This window comes from Saimiri boliviensis, chromosome 7 (genome assembly GCF_048565385.1).
Source record: "Saimiri boliviensis isolate mSaiBol1 chromosome 7, mSaiBol1.pri, whole genome shotgun sequence".
In the NCBI taxonomy this organism is placed as follows: Eukaryota; Metazoa; Chordata; class Mammalia; order Primates; family Cebidae; genus Saimiri; species Saimiri boliviensis.
Genome location: NC_133455.1, coordinates 32,657,123 through 32,679,926, shown reverse-complemented (window position 1 = coordinate 32,679,926; position 22,804 = coordinate 32,657,123). Strand labels below are relative to the sequence as shown.

Here is a 22,804-nt window from a genome sequence, read left to right as displayed (position 1 = left end):
AAAATAATAATAATTAGCTGGGCACGGTGGCTCAAGCCTGTAATCCCAGCACTTTGGGAGGCTGAGGCGGGTGGATCACGAGGTCGAGAGATCGACCATCCTGGTCAACATGGTGAAACCCCATCTCTACTAAAAATACAAAAAACTAGCTGGGCGTGGTGGCGCGTGCCTGTAATCCCAGCTACTCAGGAGGCTGAGGCAGGAGAATTGCCTGAACCCAGGAGGCGGAGGTTATGGTGAGCCGAGATCGCGCCATGGCACTCCAGCCTGGGTAACAAGAGCGAAACTCTGTCTCAAAAATAATAATAATAATAATAATAATAATAAATACACATTTATTGCTTAGGAAAGCATTAGCATATTTTAAGTTTTATATTGTTTTTAATGTGAAGTGATCAACACCAGTGAAAAGGGGTGGAAAAAGAAAAAAGAATAAATTTTTAAATATGAAGTGAGAATCAAACCTTCTATATTACTTTGTTGTTGTTTTTGTTATTGTTTTTGAAACAGTCTCGCTCTGTCACCCAGCCTGGAGTGCAGTAGCGTGATCTTGACTCTTGACTCACTGGAACCTCTGCCTCCTGGGTCCAAGCGATTCTTGTGCCTCAGTTTCCTGAGTAGCTGGGATTATGGGTGCATGCCACCATGCCTGGCTAATTTTTGTATTTTTTGTAGAGGTGGGGTTTTACCATGTTGGCCAGGCTGGTCTTGAACTCTTGGCCTCAAATGATCCACCTGCCATGGCCTCTCAAACCCCATTTAAGTCTTTGGCTTTTGTTCTTGAGATGAGTCTCACTCTGTCACCAAGGCTGCAGTGCCGAGGCATGATCCCAGCTCACTGCAACCTCCACCTCCTGAGTTTAAGTGATTCTTGTGCCTCAGCCTCCCAAGTAGCTGGGACTACAGGCATCTGCCACCTTGCCTGGCTATTTTTTTTTTTTGAGACGGAGTCTCGCTCTGTCACCCAGGCTGGAGTGCAACAGCATGATCTCGGCTCAGTGCAGCCTCCGCCTCCCAAGTTTAAGTGATTCTCCTGCCTCAGCCTTCTGAGTAGCTGGGATTACAGGCATACAACCCAGGGGCCGACTAATTTTTGTAATTTTAGTAGAGACGGGATTTCACCATGTTAGTCAGGCTTGTCTCGAACTCCTGATTTCGTGATCCGCCTGCTTTGGCCTCCCAAAGTGCTGTGATTACAGGTGTAAGCCACCATGCCCAGCCCTAATTTTTGTGTTTTTAGTAGTGATGGGATTTCACCATGTTGGCCAGCTGGTCTCAAACTTCTGACCTCAGGTGATCTGCCCGCCTTGGCCTCCCAAAGTGCTGGGGTTACAGGTGTGAGCCACCACTCCCATCCCCCACTTTAAGTCTTAAAGGATTCATGTTATACAGTTGAGCAATAGTCATTCTTTTTCTTAATATCAGAGTCAAGTGTGAATATATCTTTTCCTAGTCAGTGAAAACTGAGGTTGAAATGAACAGTTTGGTTTCTGGACTTACATTTGTACTAAAATGTATTGGGTTCTCTGAAGACAAAACCAACATATAACTTTAATCTATATAGGATTGTTCTGTTCACTGGGAGATCTTAAGCTTTTCAAATTAAACTATGAATAAATGCTTATACCAAAAAGAAATGATCAGTTCTCCACTATTCTTTTGTTCTTCTAGGTAGCTATAACTACCCAGTATTGCAGCCATGGAGTCCATGCTTAATAAATTGAAGAGTACTGTTACAAAAGTAACAGCTGATGTCACTAGTGCTGTAATGGGAAATCCTGTCACTAGAGAATTTGATGTTGGTCGACACATTGCCAGTGGTGGCAATGGGCTAGCTTGGAAGATTTTTAATGGCACAAAAAAGTCAACAAAGCAGGTAAGTTTTAATTCAGCGTGTAATTGGAAAATACATATATGCTAAGAACCATAAAATGCATGTATGCATTTTTATGTTAAGAAATGCCAAAAATTCTTTAATACGTTCTTAAATGGTTTCTTTAGTTCTCAATTTAATCTTACGAAGTCATACAAAAAACAAATTCTTTTAAACATGCTCTGAATCTCCTGGTTACAGATATACTGTTTGACTTACCATATCATCTTGAAATTCAATTTTGCTTATTTAATAAATATGTCAGTTGAGCAAATGAGTATATTGTAGTATTTAGCAAGATACATGTTTTAGGATAGAAATTGTCATGTTTCTTAAATTTTCTTTTGTTTGTCACGATGTTACTGGTAAAATACCCAGTTACATTTTTCAACATTGTGTCTTAGTGCAGACCTTGTGCTGGAATTACAGGCATGAGCCACAATGCCTGGCCAAAATCACTGTTTTCAAAAGTACTTTTACTTCCCTACACGTTAAATATACGGGTTTTAAAATGTAAAGGATTTATTATACATAGTTCCCAATGACTACCACAGTCATACAATTGTAGGTATGCATTATTTGCTACTTTTCCAAAGTTAGCTTATTTCCCAAGTTGAAGACCGAATTGGTTTTGGTTATCCTTTTATAAAATAGGAATCTTAGTCCTATGATAGATTATTGGTATGTCACTTGTATCCAACCTGTTAAATCTTGTTTTTATTGCTATTTGAAAGCCTTTATGGAAATCCAAAGTTGATCTGCATCTGAAATGCTGATCAACTTGTTACTTTTGAACATTGCTTTTTCTTCAGTTCACCATAAGCTCATCCAAAAAAGTAAATGGTTTCTTATTGACTACCTAAAAACTATTAATGAGGTAATGAGTTATGTAAATCAATAACCTCCTCTGATTCTAGCACAAATTGCTTTTACAATCGATTATTTAAGGGGAAAACAAAGTAACAAATTTACAAAATCAGGCATTTTTATTAAGGATGTGATAATACATAATAGCATCTCTGTGCCTAACTAGAATGGTTCTAGATATTTGTAGTAATATCACTAGTTCATATACTGAAATCTCCTGATGATGATGGAGCTTCTAGAATATGAGAACCAGGCACAAATGATAGAGTTCCATTCTCAACTGCTGACTGTCAGTGATGGATTTTCTTAGGAAACATTACATTCCATTTTTTAAAATATTTATTGCTTTGGAATGAAAGGTGGTACACCAGGGAGTTTAGTGGAGATAGGTTCAAATTTTCTTTTTTTTGCCTCCTTCGACTTGCAGGGGTCAGAACTGAGTGTCCTGTCTTTACTACTGATTAATTTTTTTTTTTTTGAGACGGAGTTTCACTTTTGTTACCCAGGCTGGAGTGCAATGGTGCGATCTTGGCTCTCCGCAACCTCTGCCTCCTGGGTTCAGGCAATTCTCCTGCCTCAGCCTCCTGGGTAGCTGGGATTAGAGGCACACACCACCATGCCCAGCTAATTTTTTGTATTTTTAGTAGAGACGAGGTTTCACCATGTTGACAATGATGGTCTTGATCTCTTGATCTCGTGATCCACCCGCCTCAGTGTCCCAAAGTGCTGGGATTACAGGCTTGAGCCACCGCGCCCGGCCAGTTAATTTTTTAAAGAATAGCTAAGTCCTTAACCACCTTGACATTGAAGCATCATTGAAGTTTCCTTTTTGAGTGTTCATTTAGAAGCAGCTCTTAGTTTCTCACTATTGTTTTTTCTGAAATCTTAGTAGGGATGTTAAGACATCTCCAGGTGATATTTAGAGAATAAAAATTGTGGTGTTAGTCGGGCATGGTGGCTCATGCCTGTAGTCTCAGCACTTTGGGAGGCCAAGGTGGAAGAACCCCTTTAGCTCAGGAGTTTGAGACCAGTATGGACAACGTAGTGAGACTGTCTTTAAAAAATAGGTAAATAAAATTTTGTAGTCTGCTTAATTTTTAAAATATAAACTTATTTTTAATGACTTGTGTTCAACATATTATAGAATATTGCACAAATCATGAGTGTACAGCTTGGTAAATGTTCACAATGAATACACCCATGTAACCAACATTCAAAGCATTCAGATCAATAAAGAAAACACTATTACTACTCATGTTCTTTGTTTTCCCCTTAAATAACCAATTGTAAAAGCAATTTGTGCTAGAATCAGAGGAGGTTATTGATTTACATAACCCCCTTCTCTCCAGGGATAACCACTATCCTGTCCTTTAACACTAGAATAATTTTGCCTGGTTTTGAACTTTATTTAAATGGAATTGTGTGTACTCTTGTATTTGACTCCCTTTTTTTAGTAGTATATTGATAAGCTATATCTGTGTTGTTGAACAAGGGAGTTCTTCTTTTCATTGATATAGTACAGTTGTAGACATTCTTGTATGTGCCATTGGCACATAGGATGCATTGCCTAGGTATGGGATTGCTAGATTGTAGTGTATGTATTCATTGCCAAATAGTTTTTCCATTGTGGTGCCAGTGTATACTTCAGCAGCAGTTACAGTTTCTTTATATCTCTGCCAAGCTTGTTATGTATTTTTAATTTTAGACATTCTGGGTGGAGGGTTTATTTAATTTTTGAAAATTCAGTGAAATATTCCCTGCTCCCCTCTTTTCTGAACTTTAAAAATGTCTGATAGATAATTCAGACATAGAATTTATACCATTATGGAACCATAATGTTATAGCTTTTTAACTGACTTAGTCTTTTTACACAGTTTCATGTTTTCAGGCTTAAAATGGTCGTTTGACTATAGATATTCTTCTCAAACAATATATATTATGTTCTTCATTATGAATATTTACTTGAGTGGTATTTCTGAGACAAATGCACTTGGGTGGATTTCATTGACTTTGCTAATTTTTAAGTTATACTTTATTTAAACTAGTCATTAAAGATGGAAGTTTTTCTTTTCGCCAAGCTATATATGTAATAAATGAGAAATGTTTACCATATATGTACATACATACATAGATACATACATGTATGTCCTTTAAAAATTGAAATACTATATAGGAATATTAAGAGTATCAAGTCTGCTAATTTGTTTAAATAATTTCTAATAAAACACCACATACATCTAATTTCTGTCTCAGCTATGTCCTTAATTTTTACCTCCTTTCAAGTAGAAGAATAATTCTACATTTTGAAATTTCTTTCAGCCATCAAATACCAAACTCTAAGAGATTATTTTGGAAGAAGATGCTTGAAAAAATGTCTATGCATATGTGTTTGTGTATGTAATTTTGCCTGGTCTTGGGCTATTTAAACATTTATTTATTTTTAAGCATTTCTGTTTATCCTGACGTAAGATTCTGTGTTATCAAGGAATTACGCCTCAACATTGATTAGTCTTAACATTTATTAGTAGTCTTCTAGTGTCCTACATTTATTATAACCTTTTATATTTGCTTTTGCAGTAGACCTATTTTCTTGGGGAAAAAAAAAAAGTTCAGGTAGCTTTGCATTAATTTGCTTTAAAAGTTGTATTTGTTGACCTGGTATTTTTGCCCTGCTTCAAGGGCTTCATAACACCTATATTGAAGTGACTGTTTCTGTGAGGATAATGAAGATTGATTGATTTCTAATGATTATTATATAATAAATACCTAATTGTTGTTCATATCCACTCTACCAAACATTGGGTTGGACATAATTGCTTCCTTACTACAAAATGTTCATTGTGTTATCCAGATGCCAGTGTTCATGGATGAGCTTGCTAATACTGTATATATAAAAGCATAATTAAATTATAATAAATACATTAGAATAATTAATAGTTTTAAAATAAAGGAAACCCTTGTGCAGAGCCAAATATGCTAGTCATGTCACTTAGACAAAAAATGATCATAGACTAGTGATTTTAAGAGGTATATGTTTTTATTTTTCATTCTTCTCAACAACTTTTTATAACTAATGTAAGTAAAAGTTTAGATTTTGTTTTATTGTTTTGAAGAAGGAACATTATCCCAAAATCAGATGAAAAATGAAGTGTATGATGCTTGACAGTTACCACCGGCCAATCATGAAAGGTCCATAAAATAGAGATCTCAGGGAACATCTGTGTTTCAAAAACCATTTCTGGTGCCTCTGAGGGTTAGATTAGTGGAGGTCATGATTGCTGTTAGAGAATCCTAGACACATTACTACAAATTATGTAATGTATATAATTTTACTACTTAAAACTATGTTGTTAGCAACTGTTCAGCTTTGTAGTAAGCAAAATAATTTCTTTGGTCTTTTTTTTTCCCCCCGCAAAGATGGGAGTCTCAATATGTTGCTCAGACTGTAGTGCAGTGACTGTTCACAGGCACAACCGTAGCTTACTATACCCTTGACCTCCTGGGCTCAAGCAGTCCTTCCACCTCAGCCTCCCAAGTAGCTGGGATTTACAGGCATGTGTCACCATGTCTGGCTTACAAGTCGCTTTTACAAATTATAAATTAGGTCTATATCAAATGGGACATACTCTATTGTGATAAATACTACAGTTTTTTAGAATACTTTCGTAACCTTTTTTGTTTAAAGTTAGGCTAAGAAAAAATACTTTTTAGCGAGTGTCTTTGTTTACAGCCAGTGTTTTTTAAAGAATATGCAATGAATAGACAAATAATAGGATACCGTATATTGCTTATATTTTGTTCTAATAATTTTTGTATTAAAAAACCCTCAAATTTTAACTACGGTTAACAGTTTGTTGACTCTTAAGCAGAAGACATACTGGATTATTGTGCTATTTTATCTTTTCTGTATATTTGAAATTCTTGTTAATAAAAAGTTAAAAATATTTTAATTAAAAATGACAATAAAAAGCCTTAATTTCTTATTTTTGTTTACTATCAGTAAGCAATAGACATTTGAGCATCTTCTAGGTATAACTGCTGTGTTCTGTGGTAGATGGAGAGACACATAAGACATTGTTTCTTCAAGAAGATTGTAATATATATAAGGTGACTGGACTTTTGCATAAGTGATATGTGTTAGCAGAGTGGGTAGTATAGAAAAGTGGTAAAAGAAAAATGTGAGTTAGAAATTAGATTATGGTGTATTCTGATGAAAGGTTTTGTACAGTATAAGAATTTTATTTTAGGAAGTCAGGATGAGGCCTGAGGATTAACAACATAACCTTGTTAACATTGGTTGATTTTAATCAACTAATTGAAACAAAGAGAAAATATTTGTAAGACAGTTATAACCTGTTCAGACTTATTTAGAAATCTTGTCATCTTTGACTTAAAACAATGGACTGAGAGAATTTTGTAAGTTTTTTCCTTTTCTTTCCTTTTTTTTTTTTTTTTTTTAAGAGGTGGGGTCTTGTGTTACTCAGGTTGGTCTCAAGCAAGCCCCTGGTTTCAAATCATCCTCCTACTTCATTTTCACAAAGTGTTGGCATTACAAGCATGAACCACCATGCCCAGCCAGTGTTTTCTTTTTCTTGGGAACGATAGTGTTTCTCCCTACAAGTGGTGAAACTGCAAGAGCTCAAGAGCTATTTCATGTGGTTCTTATATATATATATATATATATATATATATATATATATATATATATATACACACACACTTAAAAATCTTACGCTGAGCATGGTGGCTCAACACCTGTAATCTCAACACTCTGGGGGTGCTGAATTGGGAGGATTGCTTAAGTCCGGGAGTTTGAGACCAGCCTGGGCAACATGGTGAGACTTTTTCTCTAAAAAATTTTTTTTAATTTACCGGGCTTGGTGGTGCATGCCTATGGTCCCAACTACTCAGGAGACTGAGGTCAGAGGATCACTTGAGACCAGGAGGTCGGGGTGCAGTAAGCCATGATTGTGCCACTGCACTTCAGCCTGGGTGATAGAGTGAGATGCCTTGTCTCAAAAAAAGAAAAAAAGACTTGAAAAATAAAACACTTACTTATTTATTTATTTTTTTGAGATGGAATCTGACTCTGCTGCCCAGACTTCAAAGGTCTAGGCCCTTTGGAGTGCCCAGACCTCCCAAAGTGCTAGGATTACAGGTGTGAGCCACCACACCAGCAATGAAACATTTAGATTAAATGCATTTATAAAATGTGTTATAGCCAAAGACTTACTAAAATAAGATTGTACACATGAATGGGAAGATGGGAACTTCAAGTTATAGGTCATTTGTTTTTAGTTCAAATTAGTATTACATAAAACTCTTATCTCCTGATTGTCCTGTGTCTCATAATGATCAGGAGTTAAGATTAGGTGTTTATATGAGTGCCATTTAAAGCTGTTACTCAGTTTAAGTGACTGCTTTATTTCTTGAAGACATACATTGTGTTTTACTTTGGTGTTCTGTATTTTTCCTGTGTTATTTCTGGGGCGACAGAATGATGTCTTGGCTAAAAATACAGCCCTATGGACTGTGTTTGAAACTTGACTTTTTTTAATCTTAGAAAACATTTATCTTCTCCACAATAATCTTATTTGTAAAGTTAATATAATATTTGTCTCATAGAGTTGCTGCGAGGAATGGAATAATTCCTGAAAAGTACTTAGCACAATGCTTGGCACATATAAATATGCAAATGCTGTCTATTGTTATTTCTGTATAAATAGTTGACTTGGGAATTTCTTTATTTGTAAGAATCTCTAGTAGACTAATGCTTCAAACTTTAGCTATAGAATGTATTATATTTTCATTTTTTATCTCATTCCTTTTATGACTCTGATCTGAAAATAACAATGACTAAGGTTTGAGTTCAGGGTCAACATAATAAATGGCAAGAGTGAAATTCCATTTTAGCTTTGTGTGACTGGAAACTGGGCTCTTGATCACTCTTATACTCATGCTGCATGTTTATTTCTGTGTGACATAGGAATGGTATTAGGTTTGTAACACATCATTTTGTTTAGCTTAATGTATTAATGTTCCTTACCAAGTTGACAGGATGTTGAATCTCTGCCTTGATAGTAGAGATGATTCTTGACCATTGGTCTTGAATGTATCATTGATCATATATGTGACATTGATCAGATGTGTGTCAGCAGAAAACTCATCAGTAATAGAAAAATAACAAAATACAGGTCTTGATGTTAGTAGTGTAACAATGTTAGCTAACATTAATTGAATATGTCAGGTATTACAGTAAGTTCTTTTTATATTACTGTGGCACTTATTCTTCAGTGGTCCTTTGAGGTATTCATACATTATTTATTCTTTTTTTTTTCTGTTGGGAAAACTTGCCTAAAGGCAGCTGGTCAGTTGAAGGGGAAGTTGACTCAGAGTTTCCTCTGATTTAATGCCAATGTCCTGAGTGCTGTATAAAGACATCCTCTGTTGTTTTATTGTAGTAAATGCTGCCTTGTTCACAAATGCTTGGGGGAATGTTGTGTTTTAATTGAGTTACAGCACTGAATAATTGCTTTTTGTTGCCACTTTTCAGAGACTTACTCCTCTAATTCCTCAAGTCATTTATATACATAAGGAACCCTCAATTTACAAGTTATTTTTGAGAAATTTGTTGGTTTGGATTTTTTGCAGTTAATCTCTGTGGGATGATTGAGTTGCCAAGCTAACTTGTGAAAATAATAATGCTAATGTAACAAAAATGCAGAACAGAAGAAAATGATTAGAAGAGAAGAAAATGAGAACAAAATAGAAAAACACTGTCTTGGATATTGATAGTTGAGCAACAGTAGGTTTAATGTGAGGCTTTCAAAGACTTAGAAATTCTGAAAGAGTTTTTCAAAATCTTTGAAGGAATTTTGGAAGGCTAGCATTCTTTGCTAATTTTGCTTCCAGTTTATTTTTGCATTATTACTGAGAACACACATCAGTGATTTAACACATCACCTATCAGTATAGCTGTTTTTTGATTTATTTGTTAAGATAGGGTAACTAGATCAGAATTGTTTTTCCTTGGGTATCTGAAGGATAATGAAAGGAAGAAGATGGTAAGGAGGATGTGTGCTTTTATTGTGAATGATTTCAAAGAGAGGTGGTGGGAGAGCAACTCCCTATACTAGTAACCATTTACAGTTACTGCCCCTAACAAGATGGGGGATAGGAAGGTATGAGATAGATTATTCATATGTTAAAAGATACTTGCAAATTAGTTTTTCTTATAAACAAGTATCCCTGACATACAGCCTTTCTTTCAAAAAGCGTTTCAAGATTTTGTAGTATACTTCAGGATTATCATTGTAAGTTACATTTTAATTTTTTTTTTTTTTTTTTTTTTTGAGATGGAGTTTCGCTCTTGTTACCCAGGCTGGAGTGCAATGGTGCGATCTCGGCTCACCGCAACCTCCGCCTCCTGTGCTCAGGCAATTCTCCTGCCTCAGCCTCCTGAGTAGCTGGGATTACAGGCACGTGCCACCACGCCCAGCTAGTTTTTTGTATTTTTAGTAGAGACGGGGTTTCACCATGTTGACCAGGATGGTCTCGATCTCTCGACCTCGTGGTCCACCCGCCTCGGCCTCCCAAAGTGCTGGGATTACAGGCTTGAGCCACCGCGCCCGGCACATTTTAAATTTTTTAAACATTTCTTTGAATTCTACTTCTGTAAGAGCTTACTACACAGGAAACAGATTGTACGCGGTTTATATGTACCTATGATACCAGAATTCAAAGGTAAGGTTTTCCCTGTGTTCTCTATATGAGGACTCTAGGTCTTACACCTTTTAAAATGTTTAGATTTACTATTATGAGGAAACCAGCTCTTTGATGTCAGAAAAGTGTTATAGTAGTGCTAAAATGTTTATGGCATAGTTATTTCTATTTGTATATTGTTGTGACGCTCATATAATTTTATTACTTTTCTATATTTCTTGACTAAAATTACACAATTTTTTAATTTAGGAAGTGGCTGTTTTTGTCTTTGATAAAAAACTGATTGACAAATATCAAAAATTTGAAAAGGATCAAATCATTGATTCTCTAAAACGAGGAGTCCAGCAGTTAACTCGGCTTCGACACCCTCGACTTCTTACTGTCCAGCATCCTTTAGAAGAATCCAGGTAAATTTTTATAAAAACTTATATAGTATACTTCCAGAACAAATAGTTAAAAATACTTTTATATTTGAAATCTGTCTAAGTATTGTCAGTGAAAAAGTTTTATACTCTAAGTGTTGAGTTCTTACGCATTAGTTTTGTCCCTAAAATTTATTTGCATTGTCTATGTATATGTTTCTCTTTGCAGTATTAATAAAGACTTCCTTCAATTTTGCCATGATTCTGTACTTCAGTGCCTATCCCGTGCTTATCACTATAATAGTCAAAATAGATGTTGCAAGAGTATAGAATACAGTTCCTGCCTGAAAGTAGCTGTCCTTGTTAATGTGCTAGAATTTCTTGTCTCCTTTTCATTGATACAGGATTTGGGAGCCAATTTTGTGTGTGTGCCACTACTGTTTTAGACATTTAATCTTCTACTATGCCCTGCATGTCAGTCAGTAACCCTCAGTTACTTTACCATCTATTTTTCTCAAGGGTGAGCTTGGGAAATGTGACAGAGAATGATAAGAAGATGAAATATATGTAATCTTAACTGGACCCTCAAGCTTGTGGCACTTTTAATATTCCTTTAGACACCCTAGCTTTATAAACCTTTTCCACATTACTTATAACCTAAAATTTATGCCTTTTTTCTTTCTCGGCAAACTGTATTTCCCTCTCTTAATTCAGAAAATCTTAATCAGATCATTTGGTATTTGTGTCCTGTGGCCCTTAGGATTTTTGATGATAGGGGAAGAATGGGAAAGTGAGCCATACAGAGCTAGCAGGGTTCCAGGCTGTTGGGGATGAAGGTCCCGTCTGCCTTAATTGTACAATTTTGCTTTAATCTTTTATTATATATTGAGTTTCTGCAAAATTCTTAGTTTGAAATCTTCAATGACCCACTTTCTACCCTTTGACCCTTCAAAGGCACAAGATCTTTTTTTAAACCTAAAAGGAAAAATACAAACATTTACAATGTGAAAAACTATGCTAAATGCTTTACGTTGTTTAATTTATCTAATTCTAGCAATTACATAGAACACAGGATCAAAGAAACTGTATGGTTTTAAGTGGCAGAGCTAGGATTGATCTTGTCTTTCTGATTCCTGAGTCCATGTTTTTATTTTTTTACTACACCATGCTGTATCTACCCAAAAATATGCTCATGTGTGAGTTGATTGATCGAGATGGAGTCTTGCTGTTGCCCAAGCTGGATTATAGTAGTACCATCATAGCTTACTGCAGCCTCAAACTCCTAGGCTCAAGTGATTCTCCTGCCTCAGCTTCCAAAGTAGACTACCTCAAGTGTGTGCTACTATGCCCACCTGATTTTTAATTATACATTTTTTTGTTTTGTGGAGATGGGATATCGCTATGTTACCAGTCTGATCTCAAACTTTTGGCCTCAAGTGATGCTCCTTGGGATTACAGGTGTGAGTGACTGTACCTGGCCTCTTTTTCTTTTTTAATTTTTGGGGTTGGGTTTTGCTGTTGTTGCCCAGGCTTGTCTTTAACTCCTGAACTTGAGTGATCTTCCTGCCTCAGCCTCTCAAGTAGCGGGGACTACAGGTGCATGCCACTGCATCTGGCTTCTCATATGTCTTTTCATAAAAATATTTTTTATTGCCTTTCTTTTCATGGATAAACCCAGAACACTATAGTTTCTGTCTCTTAATGTTAATACTGTTGTGAATCCTGTATCCCAAAGTAGACTGGTTTTTTTTCCCCCCATTTATCCTACACTTTGCTGACTCTTTATTTGTTGGTGCTATTTCCTCTGAAGTGTTTTCTGTCAGTGTCTCTAGTGTCACCTGTTAGAATCCTACCCATCCTTGTTATTTTATGCTGTATTTACATGTCTTATATCTCATAATTCCATTTCAGGTCTCTTGAAGACAGAAGGACTATGTGTTATACTTTTCTGTGTCCTTACAGCCTTTTGTATAGTGACTTAAATATTATAGAATTAGGAATTTATTGGCAATCATGAAGAAAGAAAATTCAAAGATTACTTTAAGATATCATAATTGTTAGGTTGTAAAAATTGTGGTAGCATCGATAAGAAATAGGGACACTTTAGGGAAGAAAAAGAGAACTTCTAGTTTTTAACGAATTAATAGTATTGAAATGACACTGGAATTACTCAAAGGAAATGCACTATAGAAAGAGTAATTCAGATGAAAATCCAGAGTTGGTGATGTTTATGGGGGTGGGGGCGAGTCACATATAGGCAGTAATTAAAACCTGAAAAAAAAAAGTGAGTTTTTCAAGAGTATGAGTAAAAGGAGCATACTGAGGAAAGAACCATGAAATGTAGGGAAAACAAGAGCCAAAGAAAAAAATTAGAAGGAATATTGTCATATGGCAGGAGAAATGGCAGTGTGTCATGGAAGCAAAAGGAAAGAAAAAAGTGCTCACTAACACCGGGAAACAGAGAATAAAAAAGAAAATAAAGACAAGAAGAATACATTACATTTGATCAGTGAGAGGTGGTTAGTAACATTCAATAATTTTAGTAGGATGACTTTTTGGAAGCTAAAAAATAGGTTCAGAGGGACCCAGCAGAGAAGACACTATGTGAGTCTATAAGCCAGTATTTTTTTTTTTTTTTTTTTTTTTTGTAACAGTATAGTTCAACAAAAGCATGCCTTATGGTCCATTGTGTTAATGAGCTAAGTGTTGGGAGTACAGAACAAGGTAGCTTCCTTGATGATGCTGAGCAGGCAGGACAGTGTAACCCTTTCTTTCCTTCAACCTAAGCTCTGTTTTTATTATGTACTGAGCTTCTTCATATGCTCTCATCTGAAAAACAGATTTAAGGCAGAAGAAGAGTTATTCAGGTATTGGAACAGATGAAACATCTGTTAAAGGGCGTAACTGCCATTTAACTGTTACTGCCCAGGCCCAGAAGCTTGATATAGCCATGTTACTCTACTGATTTGTAGTTCTTCATTGCCAGAGCCTAAAGCCCAAGGCCTAAAACGGTAGGGATTGAGTGGCAAATGCTTGGTAATTATAATAGCAAGCTTATTGTGCTTACATGTTGTATGTATTTTACATGATTTTTCTCATTTGATCTTTACAGTAACCCTTGAAGGTGGGTCTGTTATCACCATTTTACAAAGGGGCAAAGTGAGGGTCAGAACAGTAGCATCCATTGTTACCAAGATAGTACATAGGGATGCAAGGACTTAAAGTCAGGTATCTGTCTTCAGAGCCTGAACTCTTGATCATTAGTCTGTAAGACCATTGAATGTTAATATCTAACATTTTCTGAGTTTATAAATTTTCTTGTACATGAAAGACTAGTAATTTAAAAAATTTAATTACTGTGACACCTTTCAAAATGATATATAAAATAGATAAAAGCAAAGCTGCTTTGTGAAGTTGAAACTGGGCTACTGGAAGCATCTGTGGGAAATCTGGAAGTTTCTTTGAGCATATTCTGAAAATTATAAATAAGGATAATACCATAGGTATAATGTAACAGTATTTTGAATTAGTTTATTGGTTTTTCATAAAGAATATCAATCATTTAAATTAATTAAATATATTAAGTATATTAAATATTTACATTGATTAAATATTAACTATAAATCATTTCAATCATGGTTGAAATAGTGTTTTATTTTCTCACTTTTAAGTTTTAAAAAATGTACTGCAATTATCACAACACTTAGTTTAAAAGACATACAGTATAACTTATATGCAAAGGCTTCTAACTTGTTGGTTTAGGTATATTAGGTCTATGCTGAAATTAACAAATGTAAAAATAGTCTATCTTCTTATTGACAGTTTAATAGGAGCATGAATTCATGTATATTTGGTTTTGATAATGTATAATAATATGATAGTAAATAACTTTTTCTTTTTTAAAACAGGGATTGCTTGGCATTTTGTACAGAACCAGTTTTTGCCAGTTTAGCCAATGTTCTTGGTAACTGGGAAAATCTGCCTTCCCCTGTATCTCCAGACATTAAGGATTATAAACTTTATGATGTAGAAACCAAATATGGTTTGCTTCAGGTATGTATTTTTATTCAACATATAAAAAAGAGTTTTTTCCTTTAAAATTGGTTTTGGCATTTTAGACTTATTATCATGTAAAACTCTGTAAACTTTTGGTTCTTCTTAGTAATTTAATCATTATTCCTATGTTCTAGAAATTTTTTCTGCAGTTTGTTGTTAGGCTTAAATGATATTTTAAATACATCAAACTGATAACATTGGTAACCTTTTTGGGGTCACTTATTGGCTGATGGATGGAGTGGATTCCTTTTGATTCATTTGAATTTTAGCTATGTGAATAAATTTCATAAAACATTCAATTGAAATAAAGTATTTGATAAAAACAAAAACTTTATCTTTAAGGAATTTACTTAGTGGATATCAAGAGGTATTGTTAGCCTTTTTATATATGCCCACTTTTTCAGATTTTCCTTTCCCTGCTTACCAAAATAATGTCTTCAAGGCTTATGCCTGTAATCTCAGCACTTTGGAAGGCTGAGGAGGGAGGATCACTTGAGCTCAGGAGTTCAGGACAATCCTGGGCAGCATAGTAACACCTTCTTTCTACAAAAAAAAAATTTAATTATCTGGGCATGGTGGCATGCACCTGTGATCCCAGTTACTCAGGAGGCTGAGACAGGAGAGGATTGCTTGAGTTTGGGAGTTTGAGGATGCAGCTATGATGATACTACTGCACTCCAGCCTGAGTGACAGTGAGAGCCCTTCTTTAAAATAATAATAATAGTATCTTCAGCTCCATAGAATAAATGTTTGTAGTAGATTCTAAGTTCCTTTGGGGCAGACTTTATTTTATCATGTTTTAACAGCTTTATTAAGATATAATTGGCATAAAGTAAATTACACATATTCAAAGTATGTGAAATTCGTCATATATTTACCCGTGAAACCATCACCACGATCAAGATATTGCATATATCCATCACCCCCAATAGCTTCCTCATACCCCTTGTAATCCCTCCATCCTGCTTCTGCAGTTTTTCTCTCCCTTGTCTCAGGAAGTCACTGACCTGCTTTCTATCACTATGGATAGATTTGCATTTTCTAGAATTTTATAAGTGGAATCATATGGCATCTATTCTTTTTCGGCCTGACTTTTTTTAACCAACATAATCATTTGAGATTCATATGTTGTGTGTATCAAAGTTGATTTTTTTTTTTTAATTGCTGAGTAGTTCATTGTATGAATATACCAGTTAGTCCATTTTCCTATTAATAATATTTGGGTTGTTTCTAGTTGTTGGCTATTGTGCATAAACCTGCTAACAACATTTATGTACAAGTTTTTTTGTATAAACATACACATTGATTTCTCTTGATTAACCAAGTACTTGGGAGAAGAATGGCTAGATAAAATGGTATGTGTATGATTCACTTTTTAAGAAAATGATAACTGTTTTCCATAGTGGTTGTGCCATTTTACATTTCTACCAGCAGCGTATGAGAATTCCGTTTTCTTCACATCTTTGCCAAAATCTGATATGTTTGGTCTCTTTAGTATCTATCAGTTGTTCTCACAGGTGTGCAGTAGTATCTCATGGTGCTTTTAATTTGTATTTCTCTGATTCATAATGATGGCAAGCACCTTTTCATATGCTTCTTTGGCATCTGAATATCTTTTTAGGTGAAATATCTATTCAGATATTTTGCCCATTTTTTTAGTGGGTTGTTTTTTTATTCACTTATTTGTGAATAAAATATTGTTTCCCAATCTGTGGCTTATCTTATCTTCATCTTAACTATATGTTTTTAAAGAATTGTGGCAAAATACTGTCTTTTTTTTTTCTTGCAAAATACTGTCTTAACCATTTTTTAAAATTATTTTTAATTTTTGTGGGTACATAGTAGATATATAGACTTATAGATGAGATACTTTGATACAGGCATGCAGGGCATAGTAATTGCATTATGGAAATGGGGCATCTCTTCAAGCATTTATCCTTTGTGTTACAATCCATTATACTCTTATACTCTTTTAGTTATTTTTAAATGTACAACTGAATTATTATTGACTGTAGTCACCCTGTTGTGCTAGCAAATTCAAGGTCTTGTTTATTTTTACTATTTTTTTTTTTTGCATCCTTTAACCATCCCTACTTTCCCCCACCTCCTGAAGCTACCCTTCCCATCCTCTCATAACCATCCTTCTACTCTCCATCTCCATGAGTTCAGTTGTTTGGATTTTTAGCTCCCACAAATAAGTGAGAACATTCGAAGTTTGTCTTTTGGTCCCTGACTTATTTTGCTTAACATAATGACCCCCAGTTCCATCCATGTAGTTGCAAATGACAGGATCTCGTTCTTTTTTATGACTGAGTAGTACTCCATTGTGTATATGTACCATATTTTCTGTATCCATTTATCTGATGATGGACACTTAGTTTGCCTCCAAATGTTGGTTATTCTGAATAGGTGTGCCACAAACATGGGAATACAGATATCTCTTTGCTATACTTCCTTTTTTTTTTTTTTTTTTTTAAGAGTATATACCTAGGAGTAGGATTGCTGGAATGTATGTAGCTCAAATTTTAGTTTTTTGAGGCACCTCCAAATTGTTCTCCATAGTGTTTGCACGAATTTATATCCCCACCAACAGTGTATGAGAGTTCCCTTTTCTCCACATCCTCTCCAGCATTTGTTATTGCCTGTCTTTTTTATGAAGGTACTTTTACTACGATGAGATGATATCTCATTGTAGATTTGATTTGTTTCTCTGATGATCATTGTTCTTGGGCACCTTTTCTTATGCCTGTTTGCCATTTATATGGCTTCTTTTGAGAAATATCTGTTCAACTCTTTTGCCCATTTTTGGTGAGATTATTAGGTTTTTTTTTTTTATAAAGTTGTTTGAGCCCCTTATATATTCTGGTTATAATCCCTTGTCAGATGTGTAGTTTGCAAATATGTTCTCCCATTCTGTGGTTTGTCTCTTCACTTTGTTGTTTATTTCATTTGATGTGCACAAGTTTTTAACTTGATGTGATCCCATTTGTCCATATTTTTTTTAATTGCATTTTAGGTTTTGGGGTACATGTGAAAAACATGCAAGATTGTTGCATAGGTACACACATGGCAGTGTGGTTTTCTGCCTTCCGTCCCCTCGCCTGTATCTGTCATTTCTCCCCATGCTATCTCTTCCCACCTGCCCACCCCCCCATCCCTCCCCCATTTCCCCCCAACAGACCCCAGTGTGTAGTGCTCCCCTCCCTGTGTCCATGTGTTCTCATTGTTCAACACCTGCCTATGAGCGAGAATATGCGGTGTTTGATTTTCTGCTCTTGTGTCAGTTTGCTGAGAATGATGGTTTCCAGGTTCATCCATGTCCCTACAAAGGACGTGAACTCATCGTTTTTGATGGCTGCGTAATATTCCATGGTGTATATGTGCCACAGTTTCCCTATCCAGTCTGTCTTCATTGGGCATATGGGTTGGTTCCAGGTCTTTGCTATTGTAAACAGTGCTGCAATGAACATTCGTGTGCATGTGTCCTTATAGTAGAATGATTTATAATCCTTTGGATATATACCCAGTAATGGGATTGCTGGGTCAAATGGGATTTCTATTTTTAGGTCATTGAGGAATCGCCGCTCTGTCTTCCACAATGGTTGAATTAATTTACATTCCCACCAACAGTGTAAAGGTGTTCCTATTTCTCCACATCCTCTCCAGCATCTGTTGTTTCCAGATTTTTTAATGATCGCCATTCTAACTGGTATGAGATGGTATCTCAATGTGGTTTTGATTTGCATTTCTCTAATGACCAATGATGATGAGCATTTCTTCATATGTTTGTTGGCCTCCTGTATGTCTTCTTTTTAAAGTATCTGTTCATATCCTTCACCCATTTTTGAATGGGCTTGTTTGTTTTTTTCTTGTAGATCTGTTTTAGTTCTTTGTAAATTCTGGATATCAGCCTCTTGTCAGATGGGTAGACTACAAAAATTTTTTCCCATTCTGTGGGTTGCCGATTAACTCTACTGACTGTTTCTTTTGCCGTGCAGAAGCTGTGGAGTTTGATTAGGTCCCATTTGTCTATTTTGGCTTTTGTTGCCATTGCTTTTGGCGTTTTGGTCATGAAGTCCATATTTTTGCTTCGGTTACCTGTGCTTGTAGGGTATTACTCAAGAATTCTTTGAAAACAATGAAAACAATGTGTATTATGTAGCCATTGATTGAAACGTTCTGTAAGTATCTATTATGTCCATATGGTCTGTGGTGCAGATTAAGTCTGATGTTTCTTTGTTGATTTTCTGTCTGGAACATCTGTCGAGAATTTCTGTCAATAACCTAGGCCTGGACTTAAGCACCTCAAGAGCCCACTTGGTACTCTTCCCTGCTGTGGCCAAACTGGTACCTAATATGCAAGACAAAGTTCCCTTTGCTTTTCCTCCACTTTCTCAGGTAAAAGGAGTCTTTCACCATAGCCACCACAGCTGGGAATGTGCTGGGTCACAGCCCTGAAGCCAGCACAGCCTAAGACCCATGGCGTACTACCTGGGTATTGCTATTGGTTATTCAGGGCCCAATGGCTCTTTAGTCAGCAGATGATGAATTCCTCCAGGACTAGGTCCTTCCCTTTGAGGCAGTGGTTCCCCTTTGGCCTAGGTTTGTCTAGAAATATTATCCATGAGCTAGTGCCTAGATTGGGGCCCTTAAAGACTCTGCCTGGTGCTGTATTCTACTGTGGCTGAGCTATCCAAGATGCAAGACAAAGTTCTTTTTATGCTTCACTCTCCTCTCCTCTCTCTTCTCCTCTCCTCAGACAGAAGGAGACACTTTTGTTGCTGCCAGCTTCATTGTCTGGGGTAGAGGAGGGGTGGTGCAACCACTCCCTTATCTGTCCCAGTTGTTGTCTGCCTAGGTATTCCTAGGACACTTGCCATCCTGATCAGTTGGTTCTAAGCCCAGCACAGCATTAAGAGTTGCATAGAAATTGCAGTCCTTTGCAATTTGGTATGTTTTTGCAGTGGCTGTTACCAGTTTATCTTTTCATATTTAGTGCTTCCTTCAGGAGCTCTTGTAAGACAGGCCTGGTGGTGACAGAATCTCTCAGTATTTGCTTGTCTATAAAGGATTTTATTTCTCCTTCACTTACGAAGTCTAGTTTGGCTGGATATGAAATTTTGTGTAGAAATTTTTTTCTTTAAGAATTTTGAATATTGGCCCCCACTCTGTTCTGGCTTGCAGAGTTTCTTCAGAGAGATCTGCTGTTAATCTGGTGGGTTTTCCTTTGTGGGTAACCTGACCTTTCTCTCTGGCTGCCTTACATTTTTTCCTTCATTTCAACCTTGGTGAATCTGATGATTATATGTCTTGGGGTTGCTCTTCTTGAGGAATATCTTTGTGGTGTTCTCTGTATTTCCTGAATTTGAATGTTGGCCTGTCTTGCTAGGTTGGGGAAGTTCTCTTGGATAATATCCTGAAGAGTGTTTTCCATCTTGGTTTCATTCTCCCTGTCACTTTCAGGTATACCAGTCAAACATAGGTTTGGTCATTTGACATAGTTCCATATTTTTTAGAGGCTTTGTTTGTTCCTTTTCATTCTTTTTTACTCTAATCTTGTCTTGAAGTTTGGCTTCATTAAGTTAATCATCAATCTCTGCTATCCATTCTTCTGCTTGATCAATTTGGCTATTGATACTTATATATGCTTCAGAAAGTTCTTGTGTTGTTTTTGAGCTCCATCAGGTCGTTTATCTTCTTCTCTAACCTGGTTATTCTAGTTAGCAATTCCTCTAACCTTTTTTCAAGGTTCTTAGTTTCCTTGCATTGGGTTAGAACGTGCTCCTTTAGCTCAGAGGAGTTTGTTACTACCCACCTTCTGAAACCTACTTCTGTCAGTTCATCAAACTCAGTCTACATTGAGTTTTTTTCCCTTGCTGGTGAGGAGTTGTGATCCTTTGGAGGAGAAGAGGCATTCTGGTTTTTGGAATGTTCAGCCTTTTTGTACTGGTTTTTCCTCATCTTCACGGGTTTATCTGTCTGCTGCAGGTCTGTGGGAGTTTGCTGGAGGTCCATTCCACACCCTGTTTGCTTGGGTATCATGAGCAGAGGCTGCAGAACAGCAAAGATTGTTGCCTGTTCCTTCCTCTGGAAGCTTTGTCCTGGAGGGACACCCTCCAGATGCCAGCTGGAGCTTTCCTGTATGAGGTGTCTTGTCGACCCCTGCTGGGAGATGTCTCCCAGTCAGGAGGCATGGGGGTCAGGGACCGACTTGAGGAGGCAGTCTTTCCCTTAGCAGAGCTTGAACGCTGTGCTGGGAGATTTACTGCTCTCTTCAGAGCCAGCAGGCAGGAACGTTTAAGTCTGCTGAAGCTGTGCCCACAGTTGCCCCTTCACCTAGATGCTCTGTCCCAGAGAGATGAGAGTTTTATCTATAAGCCCCTGACTGGGGCTGTGCCTTTCTTTCAGAGATGCCCTCCCCAGAGAGGAGGAATCTAGAGAGGCAGTGTGGTTACAGCAGCTTTGAGGTGCAGCTTGGCGGCACTGCAGTGGGTTCTACCCAGTTTGAACTTCCAGGCAGCTTTGTTTACACTATGAGGGGAAAACTGCCTACTCAAGCCTCAGTAATGGCAGATGCCTGTCCCCTCACCAAGCTCAAGCTTCCCTGGTCAACTTCAGACTGCTGTGCTGGCAGCAAGGATTTCAAGCCAGTAGATCTTAGCTTGCTGGGCTCCGTGGGGGTGGGATCTGCTGAGCAAGACCACTTGGCTCCCTGGCTTCAGTCCCCTTTCCAGAGGAATTAATAGTTCTGTCCCACTGGCATTCCTGGCACCACTGGGGTTTGAAAAAGAAAACTCCTACAGCTAGCTCGGTGTCTGCCCAAAGGCCCACCCAGTTTTGTGCTTGAAACCTGGGGCCCTGGTGGTGTAGGCAACTGAGGGAATCTCCTGGTTTGTGGGTTGTGAAGACTGTGGGAAAAGCATAGTATCTAAGCTGGAGTGTACTGTCCCTCACAGCACAGTCCCTCAAAGCTTGTCTTGGCTAGGGGAGGGAGTTCCCTGAGCCCTTGCACTTTCCTGGTGAGGTGACACCCCTCCTTGCTTCGGCTCCCCCTCCGTAGGCTGCACCCACTGTCTACAGGCAAAATACCCAGCTAGCATCAAAATGACAGGATCAAATTCACATGTAACAATATTAACTTTAAAAGTTAATGGGCTAAATGCCCCGGTTGAAATATTTTAGACTGGCAAATTGGATAAAGAGTCAAGACCCATCAGTGTGCTGTATTTAGGAGACCCATCTTATGTGGAAAGACACACGTTGGTTCAAAATAAAGGGATGGAGGAAGATATACCGAGCAAATGAAAGCAAAAAAAAAAAAGCAGAGGTTGCAATCCTAGTCTCTGTTAAAACAGACCTTAGAACAACAAAGATCAGAAAGGACAAAGAAGGACATTACATAATGGTAAAGGGATCAATGCAACAAGAAGAGCTAACTATCCTAAATATATATGCACCTAATACAGGTGCCCCCAGATTCATAAAGCAAGTTCTTGGAAACCTACCAAGAGGTTTAGACTCCCACACAATAATAGTAGGAGATTTTAACACCCCACTGTCAATATTACACAGATCAATGAGATGGAAAATTAGCAAGGAGATTCAGGACTTGAACTCAGCTCTGGACCAGGTAGACCTGACAGACATCTACAGAACTCTCCACCCCACATCAACAGAATATACATTCTTCTCAGCACCATATTGCACTTATTCTAAGATTGACCATATAATTGAAAGTAAAATACTCCTCAGCAAATGCAAAAGAATGGAAATCATAACAGTCTCTCAGACCACAGTGCAATCAGATTAGAACTCAGGATTAAGAAACTCACTTAAGGTCAGGTGCGGTGGCTCAAGCCTGTAATCCCAGCACTTTGGGAGGCTGAGGCAGGTGGATCATGAGGTCAAGAGATGGAGACCATCC

The 22,804-nt window shown here is 37.1% G+C and overlaps 1 protein-coding gene across 5 annotated transcripts in view; it reads left to right on the top strand.

Annotated features, from left to right (window-relative positions):
* Positions 1-22,804, top strand: part of SCYL2 (SCY1 like pseudokinase 2) — a 74,388-nt gene that overhangs the window by 16,066 nt on the left and 35,518 nt on the right. For all 5 annotated transcript variants that reach the window (XM_010340209.2, XM_074402355.1, XM_074402357.1 and 2 more), the window contains 3 exons: positions 1,672-1,876; positions 10,712-10,869; positions 14,733-14,877. In XM_010340209.2, coding sequence (XP_010338511.1) covers positions 1,700-1,876; positions 10,712-10,869; positions 14,733-14,877 — 480 coding nt within the window. In that variant the 5' untranslated portion in view covers positions 1,672-1,699. The remainder of the gene's footprint in view (positions 1-1,671; positions 1,877-10,711; positions 10,870-14,732; positions 14,878-22,804) is intronic.